The sequence below is a fragment of the Triticum aestivum genome, chromosome 6D, assembly GCF_018294505.1.
Source record: "Triticum aestivum cultivar Chinese Spring chromosome 6D, IWGSC CS RefSeq v2.1, whole genome shotgun sequence".
Lineage (NCBI taxonomy): Eukaryota > Viridiplantae > Streptophyta > Magnoliopsida > Poales > Poaceae > Triticum > Triticum aestivum.
The window spans coordinates 25731518-25754533 of NC_057811.1; the positions used below are offsets into that span (position 1 = coordinate 25731518).

General features: G+C 45.6%; 2 protein-coding genes and 1 pseudogene across 3 annotated transcripts; all 3 read right to left on the reverse strand.

Moving 5' to 3' along the window:
* Positions 1–229: 229 nt before the first annotated feature.
* On the reverse strand, positions 230–4639 carry LOC123143203 (receptor-like protein EIX2; annotated as a pseudogene).
* Positions 4640–5400: 761 nt separating this feature from the next.
* LOC123143204 (receptor-like protein EIX2) lies at positions 5401–11529 on the reverse strand. Of its 2 annotated transcripts, XM_044562050.1 has the most exons (3): positions 7144–11529; positions 6551–6684; positions 5401–6413 (listed from the first exon to the last, which is right to left on the reverse strand). In XM_044562050.1, exon 1 carries the CDS (start codon positions 10578–10580, stop codon positions 7794–7796), a length of 2787 nt encoding a protein of 928 aa, XP_044417985.1. In that variant the 5' UTR covers positions 10581–11529; the 3' UTR covers positions 5401–6413; positions 6551–6684; positions 7144–7793. The 2 variants fall into 2 exon arrangements, with proteins under 2 accessions (XP_044417985.1, XP_044417984.1); XM_044562049.1 differs by having other exon boundaries at positions 5401–6684.
* Positions 11530–20175: 8646 nt separating this feature from the next.
* On the reverse strand, positions 20176–22657 carry LOC123140874 (wall-associated receptor kinase 3). Its single transcript, XM_044560139.1, has 2 exons — positions 21544–22657; positions 20176–21434 (listed from the first exon to the last, which is right to left on the reverse strand). Exons 1-2 carry the CDS (start codon positions 22637–22639, stop codon positions 20251–20253), a joined length of 2280 nt encoding a protein of 759 aa, XP_044416074.1. The 5' UTR covers positions 22640–22657; the 3' UTR covers positions 20176–20250.
* Positions 22658–23016: the final 359 nt, after the last annotated feature.

A 23016-nucleotide genomic window follows, 5' to 3' on the forward strand; every position in this document is an offset into this window, starting at 1 on the left:
AAAAGGACTTTAATTTTATTTCCATAGTACTGTCTATTGCATATGCCATGTCAACTATTGCTCTTGCAGAATCGAGCATCATTTTTGCCATCACCCTCCTTATCTTTGCCATTCGAGTTTTGCCCGAGGTATCAGTATTTACCATGGAATTATTATAAAAAGAAAAGCACCAACAACAGAAAGCACATAGAAAACACATCATATATACAAACCTCTGTTAATGGCAATGCACCTAGAAATCATACATGTGCATGACTAGTTCCAATACAATGCACCTTACAATACATACATGTGTGTGACTTGTTCCAGTACAATACACTGGAATATCGATTGATACATTCATGATAGATCTCCAGAGTACATATATTACATGTCCACAGCAAACCAAGAACCAATGCTGGTTCTAGTACACTAAGGAAAACAGCATAAAAACCTTGAATACATATCCTGACCACTTCTAGTACAATACCTGAATATTGATTGATACATTCATGATAAATCTCAAAAGCATTTATTGAATTACATGAGAGCAAACCAAGAACCAGTGATGGTCCTCTCATCTTAGCTTCTACCCATTGATTTTACCTCTCAAGGAAGTCCAGGTAATAGCCACATGCACATAAACCCAATCATACAGGCTGTCACAGAGCGAGTACCAAACAGCTCTCCATCTCCTCTTGAACAAGAAGGTACAGAAGACCACCCAGAGACCCATTACAAATCCAGAGCTCATGGCGAGGAGAAAGGAAACCAAGTCATCGCTTGCATCTCCATGGTTTTCTCCTGGAATTGGCTCAGGCTGCGGGCAATTCCGCAAGAGAGGAGGGCCGCAGAGACCCGGGTTGCCAATATAAATAGATGCCTGGTCTTCAAGTGTTTGCAGCTGATTTCCAGTTGGTATCTTCCCTCCCAGATTGTTGTAGGACAGGTTCAGGCGACTCAATGATGTGAGAGCCGATAAGCTTGAAGGGATTTCACCAGACAAATCATTGTGTGATAGGTCAAGTGACTCCACTTGAATTAAGGCGCCAATATTCTCAGGGATTTTTCTACTGAAGTTGTTCCATGATAAGTTCAGGTTCTTCAATGCTACAAGAGCGCCAAGTTCTGCAGGGATCTCTCCGGTAATACTGTTACAGGATAAATCAAGATTCACCATATATATGATTTCTCCTGTATATAGTCTCTCTTGACCTTTCGTGAGTATCGTGAAATTCTCATCATAGACAGATACTAGTCCCTCACCATCCGCTCTTTCAAAAGTTAACGCATTCTGAAGATTATCAGAGTTGCCTCTTGTTTGTGTCATGCCTGTGAAGTTACTAATAGATCTTGGTATGCTCCCTGATATATTGTTGTACGCAAGGTCCAAATATCGCAGATTAACAAGCTTTGTAAGCTCAACTGGAATGTGACCATAAAACATATTGGATCTCAGTCGTAAGAATGACAAAGATGATAGCTTCTCCCCAATCCATGCTGGTAAAGTCCCAACGAATTGATTATGTCCGAGATCAAGAAAGATGAGTTGTGGACATTTCTGGAGAAGTGAAGGAAATTCACCAGAGAGGTTGTTGTTTCTCAAGCTTAGATTAACGATGCCCAGATCTGTCATGTCTGTGATGGACTTGTTGACTAGGCAATCGGTAATTGATCCATTGAGGTTATTTCTTGATAGATCTAACAACCTCAATTCTCGCAATCTGCACAATGAAGATGGAATGGCCCCAGAGATCATGTTGTTATATAGAACAAGTGTTCTAAGCCCTGGAGCTCCAAAGTCTAATGGTAGTGGCCCAACAAGATTGTTCCGACTGAGATCCAGGTCGGTTAGATTGATGGGAAGCTTAGGTATTGGACCACCAAGCTGGTTAGAACTGAAATCCATTACCTCTGCTCTCATAAATTCCATTGTTGATGGGAGCACTCCTGTAATCTGATTATTTCGAATATTCAGATAATCTACTGAGGAAGTTGCTATCCAAAACCAATCTGGCACCATGTCATTTATGCTTGTGTTTGATATGTCAAGACTCATTACGGGTGTTTGCCATCTAAGCCACATTGGGAATTTTGGCCCTAGCTGACAGGATGGAAGGTCAATCCAATTTAGGCTGAAAGGAGGGACCCAAGTTGGACTCAGTGTGATGGCAATGGAGTTGTCTGACAATATCAAATGCTCTAACATAGCTAGACGTGATAAATGGCCTTCATGCATAACCCCGTCCAGGTTATTAAAGCTAAGGTCCAACATAGTTAGCTGTGTGAGCTCTCCTATCCACACCGGGACATGAATTCCCACCAAGTTCCAGCCAGCTCAGGTTTCTCAAGGGCTCTACTAGTGTAGTCGGCAGGCTTCCAGTCAGATTGCTGACATATAGAGACAACTCTTTTAGTTTATTCTGTGAACAGCTGGGTAATCGATGGAATAACTCTGCTATACTCCCGTTGATGTTGTTCATAGAAAAATCTAATATCTCCAAATTACATAGGTTCTGTAAGTTGGATGGTATCATGCCCACTAGGTTATTATATGATAAATCAAGCTCCACAATCGAGGTCATATTACCTATCTCGTCCGGAAAAGGGCCATAGAAACCATTGCTCGACATGTCTAGTTTATGAAGGTGGTTGCGTGAAAGGTCAAGTGTTTCAAGAGATGTCAGGTTTGAGAGTGGAAGAGAATCAGGGCTACTTCTAAGCTGGCAATTGGCAAGACGGAGAACTTTAAGAGTTGGAAGCATGTTCACAACCGGAAGCCAGTGGACAATTGTACTGAGGTTCACCCCAGTCATATCCAGATGCTCAAGAGAAGTTAACCACGACAACCAGGTGATATCAGTAGAGTGTGTGCCTCTATGGAAAGAAGAATCAACACTCCTGTATGAGTAGGTCTCAAGATTTAGGTACTGTAAGTTGGAGAGATTACCCAGCTGTGGTGGTATCCTTCCAATGAATCCTGACCACGATAGGTCGAGATATCTCAGCTGATGGAGAGAACCCATGAACTCCGGTATTTGTATCTTGTCGAAGCTGTTCCAGCTGAGGTCGAGATACCGAAGATGATGTAAACGAAGCAACGAGGAGCTTATGTTGCCTGCTAGCGCCTGCCCGGTTCCGTCTTCAGTGCCTCGGAGATCGAGCCTGACAACATGGCCGGTTCTGTTGCTGCAGTAGACGCCCTTCCATCGGCAGCAGGCATCACTCTTCCATGATGGAAGGAGGTTGGCAGGGTCTGATAGACCTGCCCTGAAGGCCAGAAGGGCAGACCTCTCACCGGCAACACAACTGGGGATCGCATCCTTTGGATGCAGGGCAGATGTGTCCTGTGTGGTGCTCTTGGCTTGAGTGAACAAGAGCAAGGCTATGGCTATTTGGATGCAGGAGAGCTGAAGCATGTCCATGGGTGCTTTTGCCATGAGTATGTGTTCTTCTTGGTGTAGGATACCCTGTGGTATACATACATGATATATATGTAATCAAACTCTTGGTGTCGTCTTTCCAAGATAAAAGTCGCTGGTTGCTGTTTAATTAAAGCAACCGGAGAGTGAAGTTGAGGGAGCAGACCAATGATGGCTTGCAGGCTTGTATCCATATGCTCATGGAGTTTCTCTCTTGTCCGTTTTGGGATTTGAGGCAGCAGTGCACACCAATCAGGGCCTGCAGGCTTGGGATTTGATTAAAGCAACTGGACAGTGAAGTTGTATATAATTTATCAGAGCAGTTTGTTCGTAATGAAGAAAAATATGCACAAAGTTTTGGTTAGTAGCAATCCTGATTGTAAATATTCTAGGAATTATATAATGTGTATGTACAACTGATGGATTCCATTGGTCACTAACAAGTTAGCTCTGGTGTCGATGTTTGTGTTAGCTCTGGTGGCACACTAACAAGGACTCTGGTGCTTGGAATTCAAAGCCACTGGTCAGCAATGTGAGCTGGGTGCAGTTTTTCCGAGGATCATGAATCAGTTCGGAATGGAACAAAATAAGTATAAATGTTTTCATTATAAATAAATCCAAAGTGTAGATATGCCATAATATTTGGGATGTGTTCGTATATAAAGAGGAAACGATGAATCCCACTACAAAAGTCCAAATTAAGTTTGATCAGAAAGAAGTTCCAACCTTGGGGCGTCTGGCGAAGCCAATCCCATCCATCTGTGTGGGTAAATGATGAATCCCCATCCATCTTTGTAAATTTATTATGTAACTCACCGAAAGCAAAGTTTGCATCCGTTGTGAACTGGGAGAAAAAATGATTGGGTGTTCGCTCTGGCGAAGTATCATTTGCTCGAGCAGTTTGCGTGCGTGCGCATGTGCGTCCACCGGAAACACGGCGAGAGAGTGAGGCTCCTGCTTGTCAACAAAGGAATGGTGGAGGACGGAGAGGACCTTGTGACCTCGAGGGCGATGGCGCCGGTGACGATGTCGGAAGACGCCGTCGAGCGGGCTGGCGGCGACCCGCTGGACGAGCTCCCCCCGCGCGCGACGCCGACCCGCTCCAGCGCCACCATCCTCCTTCGCCGCACCCCTACCGGGCTTGACCGCCGCCTTGGGTCCTCCGCCCCCACTACCCGCTGGCGCCGGTCGCCGGCGATGTAGGAGTGGGCAGAGCCGGCGACCCAGTGACTCTTACAAGTGACCCACCGAAGGAAATCAAGATTTTTTAATAATCCCTCTACTCCATATTAATTGATGCACAAAGTTAGACTGAGGGCCTGTTTAGATTGTGATTATCTTTGCCACATTATTTTTATCACACTTGCTTAACTTGAGTTGCGCAAATTTTTAACCATACTTTCGTTTGCCTAAAAAATTTCTTGCCTTACATGTGTCAAGAATCAAACACCCGGTCAAATTTCTCTAAGGTAAGGTGTGACAAAGTGTGGCAAGGTGTGGTTAGAAACTAAAAAGACACTTTCAATTAACATGGATTGGTGGAAGTACACCCTCCATTTTTTATATACAACCACTATTGAAATTATAATTTGCAGCTATATAAGGCTACTAATATTGATCGACGTAAATATTGATGGAGTGAGAAGGTTGATTTGCATGCGTTGCATTAATCAACCAATAAGGAGTGAGAGAGTTGTCTTGTTGTGTGTTGAAGAAAAAAATACACATTAATTTACACGTCAAACTAGGAAGAAAGTTGGCCTCAACATTGGTTTAAACCAGCATTCATTTTTTACCTTGGTACATGTAATATAGGTTTATTGCTTTGTATACAAAAATGAAGGGAGTACTAATTTTATGGAATCCTCTATTTTCAGTTAGCTTTAATAAGTCAAAAGCTTTTTTTTACAGAATTAATCAAAAGCTTACAAAGAGCAAATTATATGTGTACCACTGTCGATTTACCTGTATATTCAAGAAAAATGTGGGGGTACATGTATATTCAAATGGTACTGGATTTTTGTTATTCCAAATATGCCACTAAAAATTTGCACACGATACAATTTGTCACTTTTGTGGCTCATATGAAGAAACAAAAAAAAAATTACCCGAGGACCCAATATCTTGTTCCATGCGTGTGCAGCAAAGAGGGAAAGCTCAAAACTCAGAATACCAATTGTTTTGATCCTACTTCTTGTATCTCTCGAGAACAGCACAAGACCTTCCTTCGTCTAGCCGAAGCTAGCCAGTCAGATCCGTATTACAACTTGGAGAAGAAGAAAGAGGCATGCCCCTTTGAGGGTTCAAATGATTCACCGGATGCCTCTCTGGACAGAAGTACAGCTACTTTATAGCACACCACATAACAGAACTCTCTTACAAGTGGGTCCCGCCTAGTATGTGATCCATTCCTTCCCTGCGTACCGGCTGGACTTGGTATAAGGCCTTATCTGACCTGCGGGGTCCAGCAGAGACTGTGGATTTATTTATTTTGTTTTTGCAAATAGAGACTGTGTATGTTGAACCAGCGCTGTTCTGTCCCTTAAGGAACTTGAGTTTCTTCAGGAACGGCGTCCGCTGTTGATTGCTGCTGCTGCTGCTCTTTCGGCTTCAGCGTTGTGCCCCCAAGATCGAAACTTGGCTCTGATAAAGTAATTTTCAGTTTTCAAATTTGAAATTCCCTTTTCTTTTCATTGAGCCAAAGCTGTATATATTTCATTTCGTTTCTCTTTCACTCGTTTTGCTGCATTTTGTCAAACTTCATGCCGAGCTGATTATCTTTTCCTGCTTTCCTCAAGCATCATCGGGTCTGAATTTCAAAACCGGAAACTACTAATATATGGAGTGTTGTTCCGGAAGAGCAGGGGCAAAAGCGGAGCCGTTCTCAGCGAGCCAGCATTGACCATAGTTCCACCCCAAGCAGTCATTTCACCTTTTGTTCACTGCTTGGTTCTGTTTCGCTGATTACATGCCTGCTTTTGGGGTTGACATCGTTTGCTCCAGTTCTTCAAGCTGATTCAAAATGACTCAGCCATGTCCAAAAAAAAAAACAATCCTTATAAGCAAGAAAAAAAAACATGTTCCTTGTCATAGAGCCAGAACATGTTAATGAGAAAGATCGGTAACATAAATCCAATCTCGTTTGCTACCTTGCCCGGTTTCAGCCAATATGCCACTGAAGGACACTATCTCATCTTCTAGAGCAGATTTCTCATAACACCCTTGTATCAGAAGCAGATGCATCATTATCAACCAACAAAACTTCCAGAGCATTTTTCAGGTTCTGCATCATTGTCAACCAGCATAGTAAGGTAGCAGCAGCACAATATTGGACCGCACCTCCAAGTGCGGACCCTAACTCGCACAATATGCAGAAGTTTCTAGGACTGAACTAAAGAAACTATTTCTAGGACTGAATTAAAGAGGTTAACAAAGCAAATATCTACAAGATACAGGCATTATCTGAACTCATGTTTGCCTTTTACATATGCAATAACATGTGCACTTATGCAAGTGAAGGAACCTGTGCTAAGATAAGGATACATAACAGCACTTGGGTTGCAAATATGTTGCTTTATTATACAGTTCGACAGTTTGACAATGGTCAGACTGAACCAAGCAGTCCAAGAGAGCTGAAGGTTTGAAGCAGTGGTCAAGATAGCAGTCTATGTCATCTGTAAATCGGATACGGGGGCATGACTATAAAAAACATCCAACGGTTATATGCAAAAACAGAGATCACCTCTTTCCGTAGAGACCTCTATTGCCATAGCAAAAAAGGACTTCAATTTTCTCTCCATAGTACGGTCTGGGTTCTTCTCAACTATTGCTCTTGCCAGGCCAGAACAAAATCAGAATCACCTTCATTCTTGCCATCACCGGTTTCAACCTCCTTATCTTTGCCATTTGAGTTTTGCCCGAGGTATCAGTATTTACCATGGAATTATTATAAAATGAAATGCACCAACAACAGAAAGCACATAGAAAACACATCATATATAAAAATTAAAAAACCTCAGTTGATGGCAACCTAGAATTCATACATGTGCATGACTAGTTCCAATACAGTGCACCTAGAATGCATACATGTGCGTGACTTGTTCCAGTACAATACACTGGAATATCAATTGACACATTCATGATAAATCTCCAGATTATATCATATTACATATCTAGAGCAAACCAAGGACCACCAGTGCTGGTTCTAGTACAATATGGAAAATAGCAACCAATCTCAGTCCATGGTACGCACCTTGAATACATATCCTGACTAGTTCTAGTACAATATAATACCTGAACATCGATTGATACATTCATGATAAATCTCAAAAGCATTTATTGAATTACATGAGAGCAAACCAAGAACCAGTGATGGTCATCTCATCTCAGCTTCTACCCATTGATTTTACCTCTCAAGGAACTCCAGGTAATAGCCACATGCACATAAACCCAATCATACAGGCTGTCACAGAGCAAGTACCACGAAACTCTCCATCTCCTCTTGAATAAGAAGGTACAGAAGACCAACCAGAGACCCATCACATATCCAGAGCCCATGGCTAGGAAAAACGAAACCAAGTCGTCGCTTGCATCTCCGTGGTTTTCTCCTGGAATTGGCTCGGGCTGTGACGAACAATTTACAGAGAGAGGAGGACCACAGAGGCCGGGGTTGCCAATATAAATATAGGCCGGGTCTTCGAGTGTTTGCAGTTGATTTCCAGTCGGTATTTCCCCCCTCAGATTGTTGTAGGACAGGTTCAGGCGACTCAATGATGTGAGAGTCGATAAGCTTGAAGGCATTTCACCGGACAAATCATTGTGTGATAGGTCAAGTGACTCCACCTGCATTAAGGCGCCAATATTCTCAGGGATTTTTCCATTGAAGTTGTTCCATGATAAGTTCAGGCTCTTCAATGCTACAAGAGCGCTGATTTCTTCAGGGATCTCTCCAGAAAGACTATTACAGGATAAATCAAGATTCACCATATCTATGATTTCTCCTGTATATAATCTCTCTTGACCTTTCGTGAGTACTGTTAAATTCTCAGTATAGTTAACTAGGTAATTGCCAGCAGAATATACTCCAAAAGTGAATGCATCCTGAAGATCATCATTGTCTCTTGTTTGTGTCATGCCTGTACAATTAATAATAGATCTCGGTATGCTCCCTGAAATATTGTTGTAGCCAAGGTCCAAGTATTGAAGATTAACAAGCTCCGTAAGCTCGTCTGGAATGTGACCATAAAACATATTGGATCTCAGTCGTAAGAATGACAAAGATGATAGCTTCTCCCCAATCCATGCTGGTAAAGCCCCAGAGAATTGATTATGTCCGAGATCAAGAAAGATGAGTCGTGGACATTTCTGGAGAAGTGAAGGAAATTCACCCGAGAGGTTGTTGTTTCTTAAGCTTAGATTGGCAATACCCAGGCCTGTCATGTTTGTGCTGGACTCGTTGACTAGGCAATCGGTAATTGACCCATTGAGACCATTTCTTGATAGATCTAACAACCTCAATGCTCGCAAACTGCACAAAGAAGATGGAATGGCGCCAGAGATCATGTTGTTATATAGAAGAAGTGTCCTAAGCCCCGGCGCTCCAAAGTCTAATGGTAGTGGCCCAACTAGATTGTTCCGACTGAGATCCAGGTTGGTTAGAGTGATGGGAAGCTTAGGTATTGGACCACCAAGCTGGTTAGAACTGAAATCCATTTCTTCTGCTCTCATAAATTCCATTGTTGATGGTAGGAATCCTGTAATCTGATTATTTCGGATATTCAGAGACTCTACTGAGGAAGCCGCTGTCCAAAACCAATCCGGTATTATATCGCTTATGCTTGTGTTTGATATATCAAGACTCGTTACGTGTGTTTGCCATCTAAGCCACATTGGGAATTTTGGCCCTAGCTGACCGGACCGAAGTTCAACTATTCCTAGACTGAAAGCAGGAACCCAAGTTGGGCTCACTGTGATGGCTATGGAGTTGTCTGATAATGTCAATTCCACCAACATATCTAGACGTGATAAATGACCTTCATGTATGACCCCGTCCAGGTTGTTAGAACTAAGGTCCAGATTTGTTAGCTGTTTGAGCTCTCCTATCCACACTGGGACATGACCTGTGAGTTTGTTATCACTGAGATACAGCTGGTTCAGGTTTCTCAAGGGCTCTACTAGTGTAGTTGGTAGGCTTCCAGTCAGATTGTTGTCGTGTAGAGACAACCATTGTAGTTTATTCCGCGAACAACTGGGTAATCGATGGAATAATTCTGCTATACTCCCGTCGATATTGTTCACAGAAAAATCTAATGTCTCCAACTTACATAGGTTCTTCATGTTGGATGGTATCATGCCCACAAGGTTATTATCTGATAAATCAAGCTCCACAATGGAGGTCATATTACCTATCCCATCTGGAAACGGGCCATAGAAACCATTGCTCGAGATATCTAGAGAATCAGGGCTAATTCTAAGCTGGCAATGGGGAAGGCGAAGAACTTTCAGAGTTGGAAGCATATTCACCAATGGAAGCCAGTGAACAATTGTGCTGAGGTTCACCCCAGACATATCTAGGTGCTCAAGGGAAGTCAACCGTGACAACCAGGTGATATCAGTGGAGTATGTATCCTCATTCCCAAGACTTAAGTACCGTAAGTTGGAGAGATTACCCAGCTGCGGCGGTATCCTTCCAATGAACAGTGAGGCTGATAGGTCGAGATATCTCAACTTATGGCGAGAACCCATGAACTCCGGTATCTGTATCTCGTCGAATCCGTTGCAGCCGAGGTCGAGATACCATAGATTTTTTAAACCAAGCAACGAGGAGCTTATGTTGCCTGCTAGCCCCTGTCTAGTCTCAACACCGCATCCGTCTTCAGGGCCTCGGAGATCCAGCTTGACAACATGGCTGGTGGTGTTGCTGCTATAGACGCCATTCCATCGGCAGCAGTCGTCACCCTTCCATGATGAAAGGAGGCTGGCAGGGTCTGATAGGCCTGCCCTGAAGGCAAGAAGGGCAGACTTCTCACCGGCAACACAGCTGGGAATCGCATCGTTTGGATGCAGGGCAGATGTGCTGCCCTCTGTGGTGCTATTGGCTTGAGTGAACAAGAGTAGGGCTATGGCTATTTGGATGCAGGAGAAGTGAAGTGTGTCCATGGGAGATTTTGGCATGAACATATGGTCTTCTTTTCTCCCGGGTCAGTTATATGTTCTTCTTGAGATAGCAGACCAATGAGGACTTTGGGGCTAGGAATTTCATGGAAGGCGCTGGAGAGTGGAGCTGAGCGCGGTTTTTTCCACAACTAGTCGTCTTGACGGTCCAATCGTGACTTTGGGGCTTGGAATCTAACGGAAGTCGCTGCTGGAGTGTTGGGTGGAGCATCAATTGACAACGGTGTGAAGCTAAGTGCAGTTTTTCCACAGCTAGTTGGCCTGCGGGTCCAAGGACCATGAATTGTTGGGAGTAATCCGAAATGTAAATATTCTAAGAATTGCTACAGAATAAGTGGTGAATTCCGTTGCTTGCTAAGAGATCCCGCCGTCCCATCTAGGGCCCAAATTAAAGATTGATGCATTGTTTTAATGGCGTATTGCGTTTTATGGCGAGCGACCCCCTTTATAGCATTATAGCGACGATATAGCAACGCCATAAAGGTATTGCGAGCCTGGGTCTGTATGGCGATTGACCCCCTTCACACCTGTATATCGTCGCTATAGTGATGAGATACGGACGCCTTTAAAAATGGATTGATGTGAAAGAAATAAATCCGGTCCAAGAAGAAATCCCAATATTTGGGACGGCGAACCCAATCCCGTCCATCTCCCTCCGACGACCACAAGAATACTGCAGCTGAATGGGGGAGGGGAATGTGGAAGGAGGCGACCTTGCGATCTGGAGGCTGCCGGCGCCGGTGACGAGGCCGGGGACGCCGTCGAGCGGATCCGCCGGCGACGCGCCTCCTTCATGCTCCCCCGCGGCTGCCTCCGGACGACGGACCAGGCATGGCCGCCGCCCCGGCTACTCTGCTGGCGCAGGTCGCCGGGCATGTCGGAGTGAACAGAGTAGGCAGCCCACACCGTGGGGATGAAGATCTTTTTTCTTTGAGGGAAGTGGGGATGAAGATCTAATCCGTGCCCATGCTATCTCTTTTTTTTTACGTAAGAAATGTATTAATATCGTGAAAATATCAATTACATCGGCCTTTCTATCAACAACATGTCCCAAAAGCATCAAAGATACAAAACAGCAAAAAAAAAATACTCCATCAATGTGATCAGTCACTAGTATCAACAACACTCTAACCACTACTGAAGTCGAATACAAAATAGGTTTTCCAAAACAATGCCTCCACGAATATACAATGCACGAGAGTTGTCATTGCCCGATCGAAAATCTTGGATTTTCACGCTGGAGAAAGTCTGAATTCACCCCAAAACACAATGTCCTCAACAAGGTCATTGCAGGTACAACCAGTCAGACCTTGGCCTTTCACCTTGGGAATTGAGACTCGGTACTCGAGGAGCACCATCAAAAATGCAGTCCTCAAGTGTTGTCCCCCCACTTGTCGAGGCCATTGATGCAAGTCACCAAACACCTGGCACACAGGATTCATCGCATCCAATACATCCTTCCACCAAAGCTTCAAAACCTCCAATCGCAGCCGCCATGACTTTCTCTACCTCTATCAATGCCTTAGGAATCTTAACTTAGACATGTCCCATGACACCAATAAAAAGCGAAGCTTCGCACCGCGCCCTCTTAAGCGCACGACCCGAACCTTTCCAATCTAGATATCCAGGGGCAACATACGCCAATATGTATAAATATTGCATTGGAAGATCGGAACTTGTTAGCGGCCAGATACACGAGATCGACATATGACATAAAGATGACTTGTCGGAAGTAGAGCGCTAGGGCCAAACCACCACTGTCGCGCCGCTAACTCCACCAACCAACGGCCACGGCGGAGCCGGCCGCCCGCGACCCACGCCGCCCTCAGCCTGCCCCGCTCGAGCAGCCAGATCGGCCCGTCCGCTGTCTGGCGACTCCAACCGCCCAGCGGTACACCATCTCGACACCTGACACGCTGTCGTCATGCTGCCATCGCCGACAAGCTCCAACGCACCGCCATGCTGCTTTAGAAGCAGATGCATCATTATCAACCAACAAAGCTTCCGGGGCATTTTTCAAAAGGATGGCATTGGTATTATCCTGAAAGAAGAAAGAAAATAAAATAAAAAATAAAACTAAATCAAAATAATGAAGTTTTCTAACACAAGAATGAGTTAGTGGCGCTGGTATCACCCTTTAAGAAGACAGAAAATGAAGAAAAACTAAACAAAATAAAAGTAAAGTTTCTAAGGAAAAATTGAATTGGTGACATTGATATTACCTTTTAACAACAAAGAAAATTAAAAAATTGCATGCAGTTTTGCACCAAAAATGTACTTCTTGTAATATGCAAGCAATACACATATAATAGTGCAACTTCAAAATCTTATATAATTTACACACATGTTATTTTAGTACATGCGTGCATACTTACACACAAAAAAAATAAAAAAAATGGCATTTTTAAAGAAAATGAATTAGTGGTATTGGTATTATCCCTAAAGAAGAAAGAAAATAAATAAGAAACTTTCGCACAAATAGCACAAAAAATGCACTTTTTATAGTATGCAAGAATATACATATAATAGTGAAATTTCCACTCTAGTTTAGTTTGCACACACATTATATAATACTTGCACGTGTACATTTATACACAGTTACATCCAAACATACACACAAAGAAAAAACAAAACCCGACTAAAAAACCAAAATAAAAGAACTGAAGACATGCATGCACCAGCAAGAAACGAAAATCGACTGAAGAAATCAACGGGTCAGTCAAATCCATGGTGAACTTTCACACGTATATCGTAACTTGAATCAACTGTTACAATACTGACTGACTCAAATTAAATATTCAGTTGCCTGATGTGTAGCTAAAGAGTAATAATATGTCAACAACACTTGCTGCCTTGAGTTCTCTGTTGCAGGTGGTGTGCCTCACCGGTGGCCCAGACGTTCGGTCCTTGCTCAATGGACCGGCATTCTCCACTAAGGGGGCTTATGCTGCTCTCGCCTCGCAGCTCTCGGACCCTAACCTTGCTCACATTTGGGACCCTTGTGTCCCTAGCAGGGTTCGGATGTTTGGATGGTTGTTCTATTTGGAAGGTTAAATACAAGGGCGAATCTTCAACGCAAGACCATCATCGACTCTCCGTCATGCCCGTGTTGTCATAATGCGCCAGAGGACAGTGCTCACCTTTTCTTCACATGCCCAGCAGCCGCAGCTACTCGGGGCACTATTGGGATGTTGCCCTCCTTCTCCCCCCTTGCGGATCTTTGGTTTTCACCATGTCCAAATGGATTCCCTCGGTCGGTTTGGCTCTTTATGTTACTACTTTTCCTTTGGAAGATCTGGGATGCTCGCAACGCAAAAACCTTCAGAAACTTGTCGCTCTCTCTCGATGATATCATTAGGGCTATTATTTCAGACCTCGCTCTATGGTCTCACCGCCTTAAAAAGGCGGATCAGAAAATCCACGCCGGATTGTGGCGGGATTTTCTAACCTCTTGTCTATCTTGAACTTATTTTTGATTGAAATTTATTCAGGTGGGGAGTCTTTCCCCCCGGTGACAGTTTCAGAAAAAGAAAACTCTTGTGTATTATTAACTCTTCTAAGTTGCACGTAGATACATCTCGAAGCAAGCAATTGAACTGTTTTATATAATTTCTTCGTGTCATCCCCAAATTCCCATTCCATGGCTGTCACAGATGTATGAGATCCATCTACTAGCATAAATTCCACACCTAGTCAAAGAGGCTATTTTTTTAAATAATACATTTTTTTATTAAATTACAGAAATATTACGCCGAAAATATTATTTTCAAAAATAATACACGGTCGGCTCGCTGCAGGCCGACTGGGCCTAATCGGCCCACAGCAGGCCAATCGACTAGCAGCAGGCCAACTGCAGGCCCGGCTGGCACGCGGCGGCCTCTGGTTGGTCGGGCCACGTCGCGAGGGTGAGGGGTTGGGCTGTCGGCTTGGTGCGCCCCTGTCGGCCTACCGCCCGCCGATCGGCCAGCTGCTGGCCGACAGGGTGCTGCCACCTGACGCGCTGGCCGGCCCGTGCCTTATCCTCCCCTTCCTCCCTTCTTCTTCTCCCCTAGCTCGCTTCTTCTTCTGTTCTCTGTGTTCTTCCCTTCTCCTCTCTCTACAGAAAAATGACACCCATTTATACACCTAAATGAGCAAGATTTTCGCGATTTTGGCACCGTGAATGGGTTCAACTCATTTAGGGCAGCCAAAAGAGGTCTCGATCTACTGATGGGGTAGCTCGTGGTGGTCGTGGTGAGCATTTTGGTGGAGGTGGTGGTGGTGAAGTTGGGGCAGTGTGGTGGTGGTGAAGTTGTTGTTCGTCGTTCTTCGTTGGAGCCGGAGCACCGGCAGTTTTTCGTTCGTCGTTCTTCGTTCGCACGCACGCTTCAAGGGTATATTTCAGCCCACATTTTATTTTTCGTAGGTGCTCCGGTAGTAAATATTTGTAGTTGCTACGGCAAATATTCGTAATATAGTTGTAGGTGTATGGATTGTATTAGTTGTTAGTGGGGATAATAAGTTGTTGCTTAATACTTGACACGTACACAGGTGCGTGATAAGAAGTTGGAAACATGAATAAAAAGTTCGAAAGAACAGACAAGATTTTTTTAAAGAGTTCGGGTCGGCATGTGCATAGCATGTCAGTGTGATGAAAATCTAACAAGCAAACAAAAAAAGGGAAAAGTACAACTACATGTTAAAAAACGTTTCAGTCCGTATCCGATGCCAAATTGAAGCGGATTACACGCTAACCTTTATTCTGCGTATTTTCTAAAGTCCATTCACTAAAGCACGTCTCAATGCCACACTGTTTTTTTTAACTGCCACACTGTAGTTTAATCCATAACAAGCAATAGCACCCCGCTAATGCCTCAACGTGGGCGTACTAACAAAAAAACTTCGGATAAAAACTTCTTTGCGAGGAAGAATTTTACATGATCGTAGAAAAAAGACGCATGCCTTTTTTTAAATTATTCTTAAAATAGATTAAAATAAAAAATACATCAACATGGGCCTATTTATTCAAATAAACTGAATTATCATATTTGTCGGTTATATTATTATTATTATTTGAGGCCTATTTATTATTAGTAAACATGGGCCTATTTATTATATTATTATTAAAACAAGAGTCAAGCAACTCATCATAATCGTCCACATAGATTAAATTATATTGATCGTGAAATTTACTATGGTCCTGATAATATATAGACATGGCTAATACTTGTATTTCGTTGTTGAAAAAAAATAGGTGAGTCAAGATGTCCGATGTAGTGAAGTTGAGATTTTACTATGGTCCTGGTACTGTCCAAACAAATGAGTTGGGAGCAGATCTGAGTGAATTTACTCACATAGAGGTGGCAATGAGCGCACCACAAACATGGTCTGTTAGTCAGTTGAAAGAATGGATTGCGGCAAGTTTAGGTCTTGATACTGAAACACACACCGTCGGTGTTCATGCATTGTGGACACGGTCAAGTTCAAAAATTTACTTTTATTTGAGGCCAATAGAGGGAGACTCGATGAATTCAATCTCTATTTGCGGCGCTACATGACCGGAACACGGTTACGCATTGTCCAGTACTCCCACCCAGAGGAGATACCGGATCCTACTCCGTCGGATATGTACCCGAGCTATGATACTTCGGGCTCTAGGCAGTACGCGGTAAGATATATTTTCTTTACGTAATGTTGTCACATACTTTGACGTGCAAGAGACAGACATTATTAATCGTCATGGAAATTTGCAGGCTACCTTGACACGCGAACTCTACGACGACGTGACCACCTTTGGACGATCACTATCGTCTGGACCTCTTCTTCATCTTCGTCCAGTGGTACAGCCCTTCTTGGAAAGAATTCAGAATAAGATACGGACTGTGTACGAGGCTATCACGTGCACCCGGAGAACCGATGTTGTTCAGCACCAGCAGGAGCAGCCGCGTCACTCCATGCACCAACATCAACCACGTCCACGTCTCGCACATCAGCCGACAACCAGGCCACCCCTCCTGACCAACCTGGCAGTTCTAGGTGGCACCCGCAGCACTATGGTCCCACGTCGAGCTTCGTGTTTTCTCCACAGCCACAGCAACACGGTCCCTCGTCGAGCTTCGTGTTATCTCCACAGCCACAGCAGCACGGTCCCTCGTCCAGTTTCGTGTTTGAGCCAGAGCAGACGTCACACCCAGCAGGTATGTGTCTTCATATTTATTGTTTTCAATATTAATTGCCCGACCTCATTCTTCATGATGAAACGTTCCATCGCGTAGGAGGCTATGGATATCAGGCGTCTATGTCGGCATCACATGATACGTGGGGGAGTGATCAACATCCCGAGGACAACATACAGGCTCAGATGTCGCAGCACACCCAGTGGATGAACATGTTTTCGACTCCTCCACCAGGCCCCACACAGGATACACAGCATGACCAGGGAGAGTCTGAGATTCCTCCTCGTCACATTAGGGCACCCGACAGGTTGGGATGGTCCCCGATTCCAGATCCGCCTCCCCGCCAGGCCAGACGTCGTCACTGACGCTTCTATCTATCAGTACAGACATTACCATCTATTTCTGTGTGAGACTTATGTCTATTTTATGTATGAGACAAATGACTATGTACTTATGTACGAGACATATGCCTACTCTATTTTAGTACTCTGTTATCGGAACTACAAGATAATATTTAGATAGAACTACATCTAAATTAAATGGTACGTAACTGAACTCACAACATACAGCATAAAAACTACATGAAGTCATCATCGTCATCCTCGATCGATGCAGAAACCTTGCCCTTCGATGATGAAGAACCCTTTCCCGCCACCCGTTTCCCGCCACCCGTTTCCCTCCTCCCATTTCCCGCCCCGTTTCCCGCCACCCGTTTCCCACCACCCGTTTCCCTCCTCCTCTTTCCCGCCACCCGTTTCCCTCCTCCCATTTCCCGCCAACCCTTTCCCGCCATACCGCAGTCCTTCTTTCCCGTCATTTTCTCCTCTCTACCTATAAAACCCCCTTCAGACGGAGCTGGATAAGCATTGCAGTGTGGTGGTGGTGAAGTTGGGGCAGTGTGGTGGAGGTGAAGCTGTTGTTCGTCGTTCTTCGTTGGAGCCGGAGCACCGGCAGTTTGGTGGCCGCCGTTCGTCGTTCTTCGTTCGCACGCACGCTTCAAGGGTATATTTCAGCCCACATTTTATTTTTCGTAGGTGCTCCGGTAGTATTTGTTAATATATTTAGATGTCAACTAATTAGTTGTGTAAAAATGTGTAGTTGCTCCGGTAATAATCCGTCCTATATGTGGATGTCAAGTATTTAGGAGTGTCAGTATATATACTAGTCCAGAAAAAAGGTCCGTAATATAGGCAGTCCAGTCAAATATATTAATCTGTCAATATTTGTAGTTGCTACGGCAAATATTCGTAATATACTTGTAGGTGGGTGAATTGTATTAGTTGCTCCGTTAATATTCTGTAATATATAGCTTCGTAATATATAGACATGTCTAATATTTGTTAGTGGGGATATTAAGGGGTAGGTTAGGTACTCAATGCGATTTGTGTGTTGCAGATGGCTAAGGGTACTCAGTGGATGCTTAGCCCTATTGTTCATGTCCAAGGCTTTTCTCCAAGTGTTGTGCAAGTTAGTGAAGTGGACCTCACTTTTGATTGGTTGAAGACTAAATTCATGTTGAAGCAAGGGTTGAAGGAAGACGATTTTGTGTACTACGTCAGCAGGAAGCAGTCAGATGGCCCTGGGGAAAGAAAATTGATTGACATAACTGATGATGGCAAGATTCAAGAAATGCTGAGCGAATGGGAATGGAAAAGGGTTGTTGAGTTGCATTGCTACAGGAAACCGAGTTATATGTGATGAATTTGTCATTCGAGATCCGCCTCCCCGCCAGGCCAGACGTCATCATTGACGCTCCTATCTATCAGTAGAGACATTACCATCTATTTCTGTGTGAGACTTATGTCTATTCTATGTATGAGAAAAATGACTATGTACTTATGTACGAGACATATGCCTACTCTATTTTAGTACTCTGTTATCGGAACTACAAGATCATATTTAGATAGAACATAATATTCATACAACGAGACATTACAAACAACTAGATAGAACTACATCTAAATTAAATGGCACGTAACTGAACTCACAACATACAGCATAAAAACTACATGAAGTCATGATCGTCATCCTCGATCGATGCAGAACTCTTGCCCTTCGACGATGAAGAACTCTTGCCCTTCGACGATGCAGAAACCTTGCCCTTCGATGATGAAGAACTCTTGCCCTTCGACGATGCAGAACCCGGAAGCGGCGGCATGAAGATATCATCTTCGTCCTCGCTCTCCTCAGTCCATAAACATGGATTATTTGCTGCAATCCTTCTGAAAGTTTCACTCTTCGGCACCACTACCTTCTTCCACCTGTCATGCAACCTAAGAAGTTCTTTACATACCTCCTCATAGGTCCTTTCAGGCCACCCAGACCTACGTAATTGGTGAGCCAACTCATTCATTATGGTGTCACTACCGGTGAGTTCGTCCCATGGAACTATCCTATTATCCATCCTGAAATCGGTAGCTAGCCTCAGAAGAGTCCTGCTCATCCCAGGGTGAAAACTACGATCGAAAGGATAATGGGACATCTCAACTACACTACACTGCAATGCTTATCTACCTCCGTCTGAAGGGGGTTTTATAGGTAGACAGGACAAAATGGCGGAAAAGAACGACTACGGTATGGCGGGAAATGGGTGGCGGGAAAGGGGTGGCGGGAAAGGGGTGGCGGAAAATGGGTGGCGGGAAAGGGGTGGCGGGAAACGGGTGGCGGGAAAGGGTTGGCGGAAAATGGGTGGCGGGAAACGGGTGGCGGGAAACGGGTGACGGGAAATGGGTGGCGGGAAAGGGTTGTGCGGAATACGTCAAAGTTTTACAAAAAAAACCAGCGATCATTCGGGAAAAAAAATGATGGCATGCACCAGTCGGCCCACAGCAGGCCAACTGAGCCTAGTCGGCCCACTGCAGGCCTATCGGCCAACTGCAGGCCGACTGGGCTTGATCCGGTGGCCAACAGCCCAATCGGCCAGCAGCAAGCTGATGGGCCACCAATCGGCCTGCTGTGGGCTGACTGGGCTCAGTCGGCCTGCAGCGGGCCGAGGGTGTATTATTTTTGAAATTAATTTTTTCAGCGTAATATTTCTGTAATTTAATAAAAAAATGTATTATTTAAAAAAATTAGCGTCAAAGAGACTCATCAAACACGTCAACATCGCCCATATTCTAGCTAGGGAAGGGGTGAGTAATCGGTTATGTAATGTGTGGACTGAATCCCCACCCGATTGTATCTTGAGGGTGATCTCTGAGGAGACACCGGACTTTGCTGAATAAATAGACACCGGACTTTGCTGAATAAATAAAATGCGTGATAGTTCACAGACGTATGTGTCTTATGTCCACTTCAGATCCGAGCCCCATTTCAAATTTAAAGGGCTCGTTCTACAGGAATAGGAGGCGCATCTACACTTTCACCTTGGTGTGTATGACTTGGTTAACAGAGGCCTCGTTGTTTCCTTAAAATACAAAAAATAGTAAAACATACAAGCCCTTTAATTAATCCTTGTGTACAAATCAATGAAAAAAATCCTTAGTTTCTAATTAAACTGAACTAGCACAAAAATACATTCACTACCGTGGGTATCTTGATGACAACAAATACTCTTCTTCTAGGCTATATTGTCTGCTCAGCTCCTCTGTGCTCTTACCCGTAACCACCGCATAACTAGGCGCAACCATCTCATACATCTTAACATTTTCATTGGGTACTCGAAGGCTCTCGAGTGTCATCTCGACTTGCCTCATGGTCGGCCGGTGGTCTCCTTCCATCCTCACGCATGCCGCTGCCAACATAGCTACCTCTTCAACCTCCTTGCCCCCTTCCACCACAATCTGAGGATCTAACACATGGACTAGACCGCCTGTTGCGAGCAAGGTAGTGAAATATAAGACAAGGCTTTCCTCCTCCGGTGATCGAAATGAGCATGGTTTTTTCCTGGTGAGCAGCTCCATGAGGAGAACACCAAAGCTGTAAACGTCGCTCTTCTCGGTAAGCCGTCCCGAATAGTAGTACATGGGGTCTAAGTACCCGAATGTCCCTTGGATCGCGGTTGCATTCCCCGTTTGATCGATCGGAATGCACCTTGAAGCTCCAAAATCCGACACCTTTGCTACGAGATTGCCATCTATCAAAATGTTCTGAGACTTGATGTCCCTGTGGACTATAGGGATTGACACGGCCGAGTGAAGGTACGCGAGAGCTCTCGCGGTCTCCGTTGCAATCCTCAGACGATCCACCCATGGCAGCGATGCTTCAGGCTCTTCGACATGAAGATGATGGTAAAGAGTCCCATTGGAGATGAACTCGTACACTAGCAAGGGCACCTCCGTCTCGAGGCAGCACCCGAAGAGCTTCACCACGTTCCGATGGTTGATCTGAGAGAGGATGGCTACCTCGTTGATGAACTCGTCGATCTCCCTCTGGATCGCGACCTTAGACTTCTTGATCGCCACAACATGCAGGTCTGACATGATCCCTTTGTACACCGTGCCATGCCCCCCTCCACCGATCTCGCGAGCTTTGTCGAAACTGTTTGTGGCCTTCTCCAGCTCCACCAAGGGGATGATCATCCTCTCGGCGATGTCCGCCTTTTGTGACACCAGTTGCTGCAAGAGATACCCCCTGTTCTGCTTGAAGAACTTCTGCTTCAACATTTTTGCCCTCCGGCGCTTCATCTTCCTGGTCAAAAATATGGCACCAAGTACCATGAGTAGAAGGCCAGCGCCGCTGCCCATTCCTATGCCGACACTTAAACCTGTAAAAATACGAGAGAAAACGTGTCTCTCTTGTTAGGAAATGGTCTCTGATGTGAAACAGAGCAAGAACAGTCTCTCTCTGATCTGATGTTGTGGTGCCGTGCTTACCTAGGGAAGATTTGACGCAGCCATCTTTGACATGTGGGTTGTCGCGGGCCCCAGGCGGGCACCGGCATATGTATCCGCCGGCCGTGTTGGTGCACTCGCCGCCGGAGCAGGTGCCGGGCAGCGCGCACTCGTCGACGTCTTGGCATCCGTCGGCGAGGTACGGGTTGCCCTGGTAACCGTCCTCGCACCGGCACACGTAGCCAGTGCGGTAGTTGCCGGTGACGTTGTGGCATGAGCTGAGACTGCTCCGGCACGCGCTCCTCGCCGCGTCCTCCGGGCAGCCCGACGTGCCCAGCGTATCCTGCGGCTGCGGAAGCGGCCTGGACTCCACGGCCCACTCCAGCACAACGGGGATCGCCGTCCGGCTCGACGAGTCCGCGAGCGACGTGTTGAGGAGCGCGGCGGAGACGCCCTCGAACCAGCCCCTCTCGGCGATGCGAACGTACGCGGGCAGCTCGCCGTCCTTCTCGTGGTTGGGATCCACCCACTTGAACTCCACGCCGTAGGACGGGCGGCCGATGGGGATGGGCGTCTCGCAGCAGCCGATGCCGGCGCACTTGGCGACCTCCTCGAGCGAGCTGGTGGCGGCGCTGGACCACCGGTCGTTGACGGCGCAGAAGGCGGAGCAGCCGACGATGACGTTGCCGGTCTCCCCGAGCAGCGTGGCCTGCACGTTGCACCCGGTGACCAGGAACTGGTTGCGCGTCTCCGACACCACGAACGGGCCGGCGCGGGCGCCGGCGAGGCCGCCCCACGTGCCGTTGCCCTCGGGGATCCCGTAGTAGGTGATGTTCACGGCGCCCGCGGTGTCCATGACGCGCACCGTGGAGTTGGCCAGCGAGATGTCCACGACTTCGAGGGTGCCGCTGCGGCCGCCGATGAGCAGCCGCTCTCGGCCGGGCGCCCGGTCGCAGGTGAGGTTGAAGCCCGGCCAGTAGCACCCTTGGCCGATGCCGAACGGGTACGGCACGCTCACGCTGCCGCAGCTGGTTGGGCAGCTCGCCGCCGGCGGCCCAGCACCTCCTGTGACCTGAGCAGCCGGCGCCGAGATGCAGAGCTGGAACAGCAGCACAATGAACGCGGCCGCCGGAATCATCGTGATGATGCGTGTAAAACCCTCGTCGTACCGACGCGGGATATGCAGCTGCGTGCGACGAATATATGCTATCGGTCCATGCATGCAGTGAGTCAGCCCATGCATTGATATTCACGCGTGGACTGACCATGTCTACGCCGACTAGTATATATCACTGTTCATTTTCCTTGCAACAGAAGCAATAATAGCACTGTATACGTGGACGTTTTCAACAAGGATGGAGCAACATCTACATTTTGGACAAAAACTATCTTAAAAAATACTTAAAATTATAAGTGGGTCTTTGTCCCAATTTACATTAACGAGACATAGGGTAGAGTGTATTTTTAGGTATATCATGGTAAAATCTAAAAATGTGCCATTATGTCCTTAGAAAG

What these genes read in the sequence shown, in the direction of transcription:
- LOC123140874 (XM_044560139.1), bottom strand. Translation starts at nt 22,639, where the DNA reads ATGATTCCGGCGGCCGCGTTCATTGTGCTGCTGTTCCAGCTCTGCATC. An exon ending in CTGCGTCAAATCTTCCCTAG is followed by an intron (nt 21,435 to 21,543) that starts GTAAGCACGGCA and finishes GTATTTTTACAG; the next exon opens with GTTTAAGTGTCGGCATAGGA.
- LOC123143204 (XM_044562050.1), bottom strand. Translation starts at nt 10,580, where the DNA reads ATGTTCATGCCAAAATCTCCCATGGACACACTTCACTTCTCCTGCATC.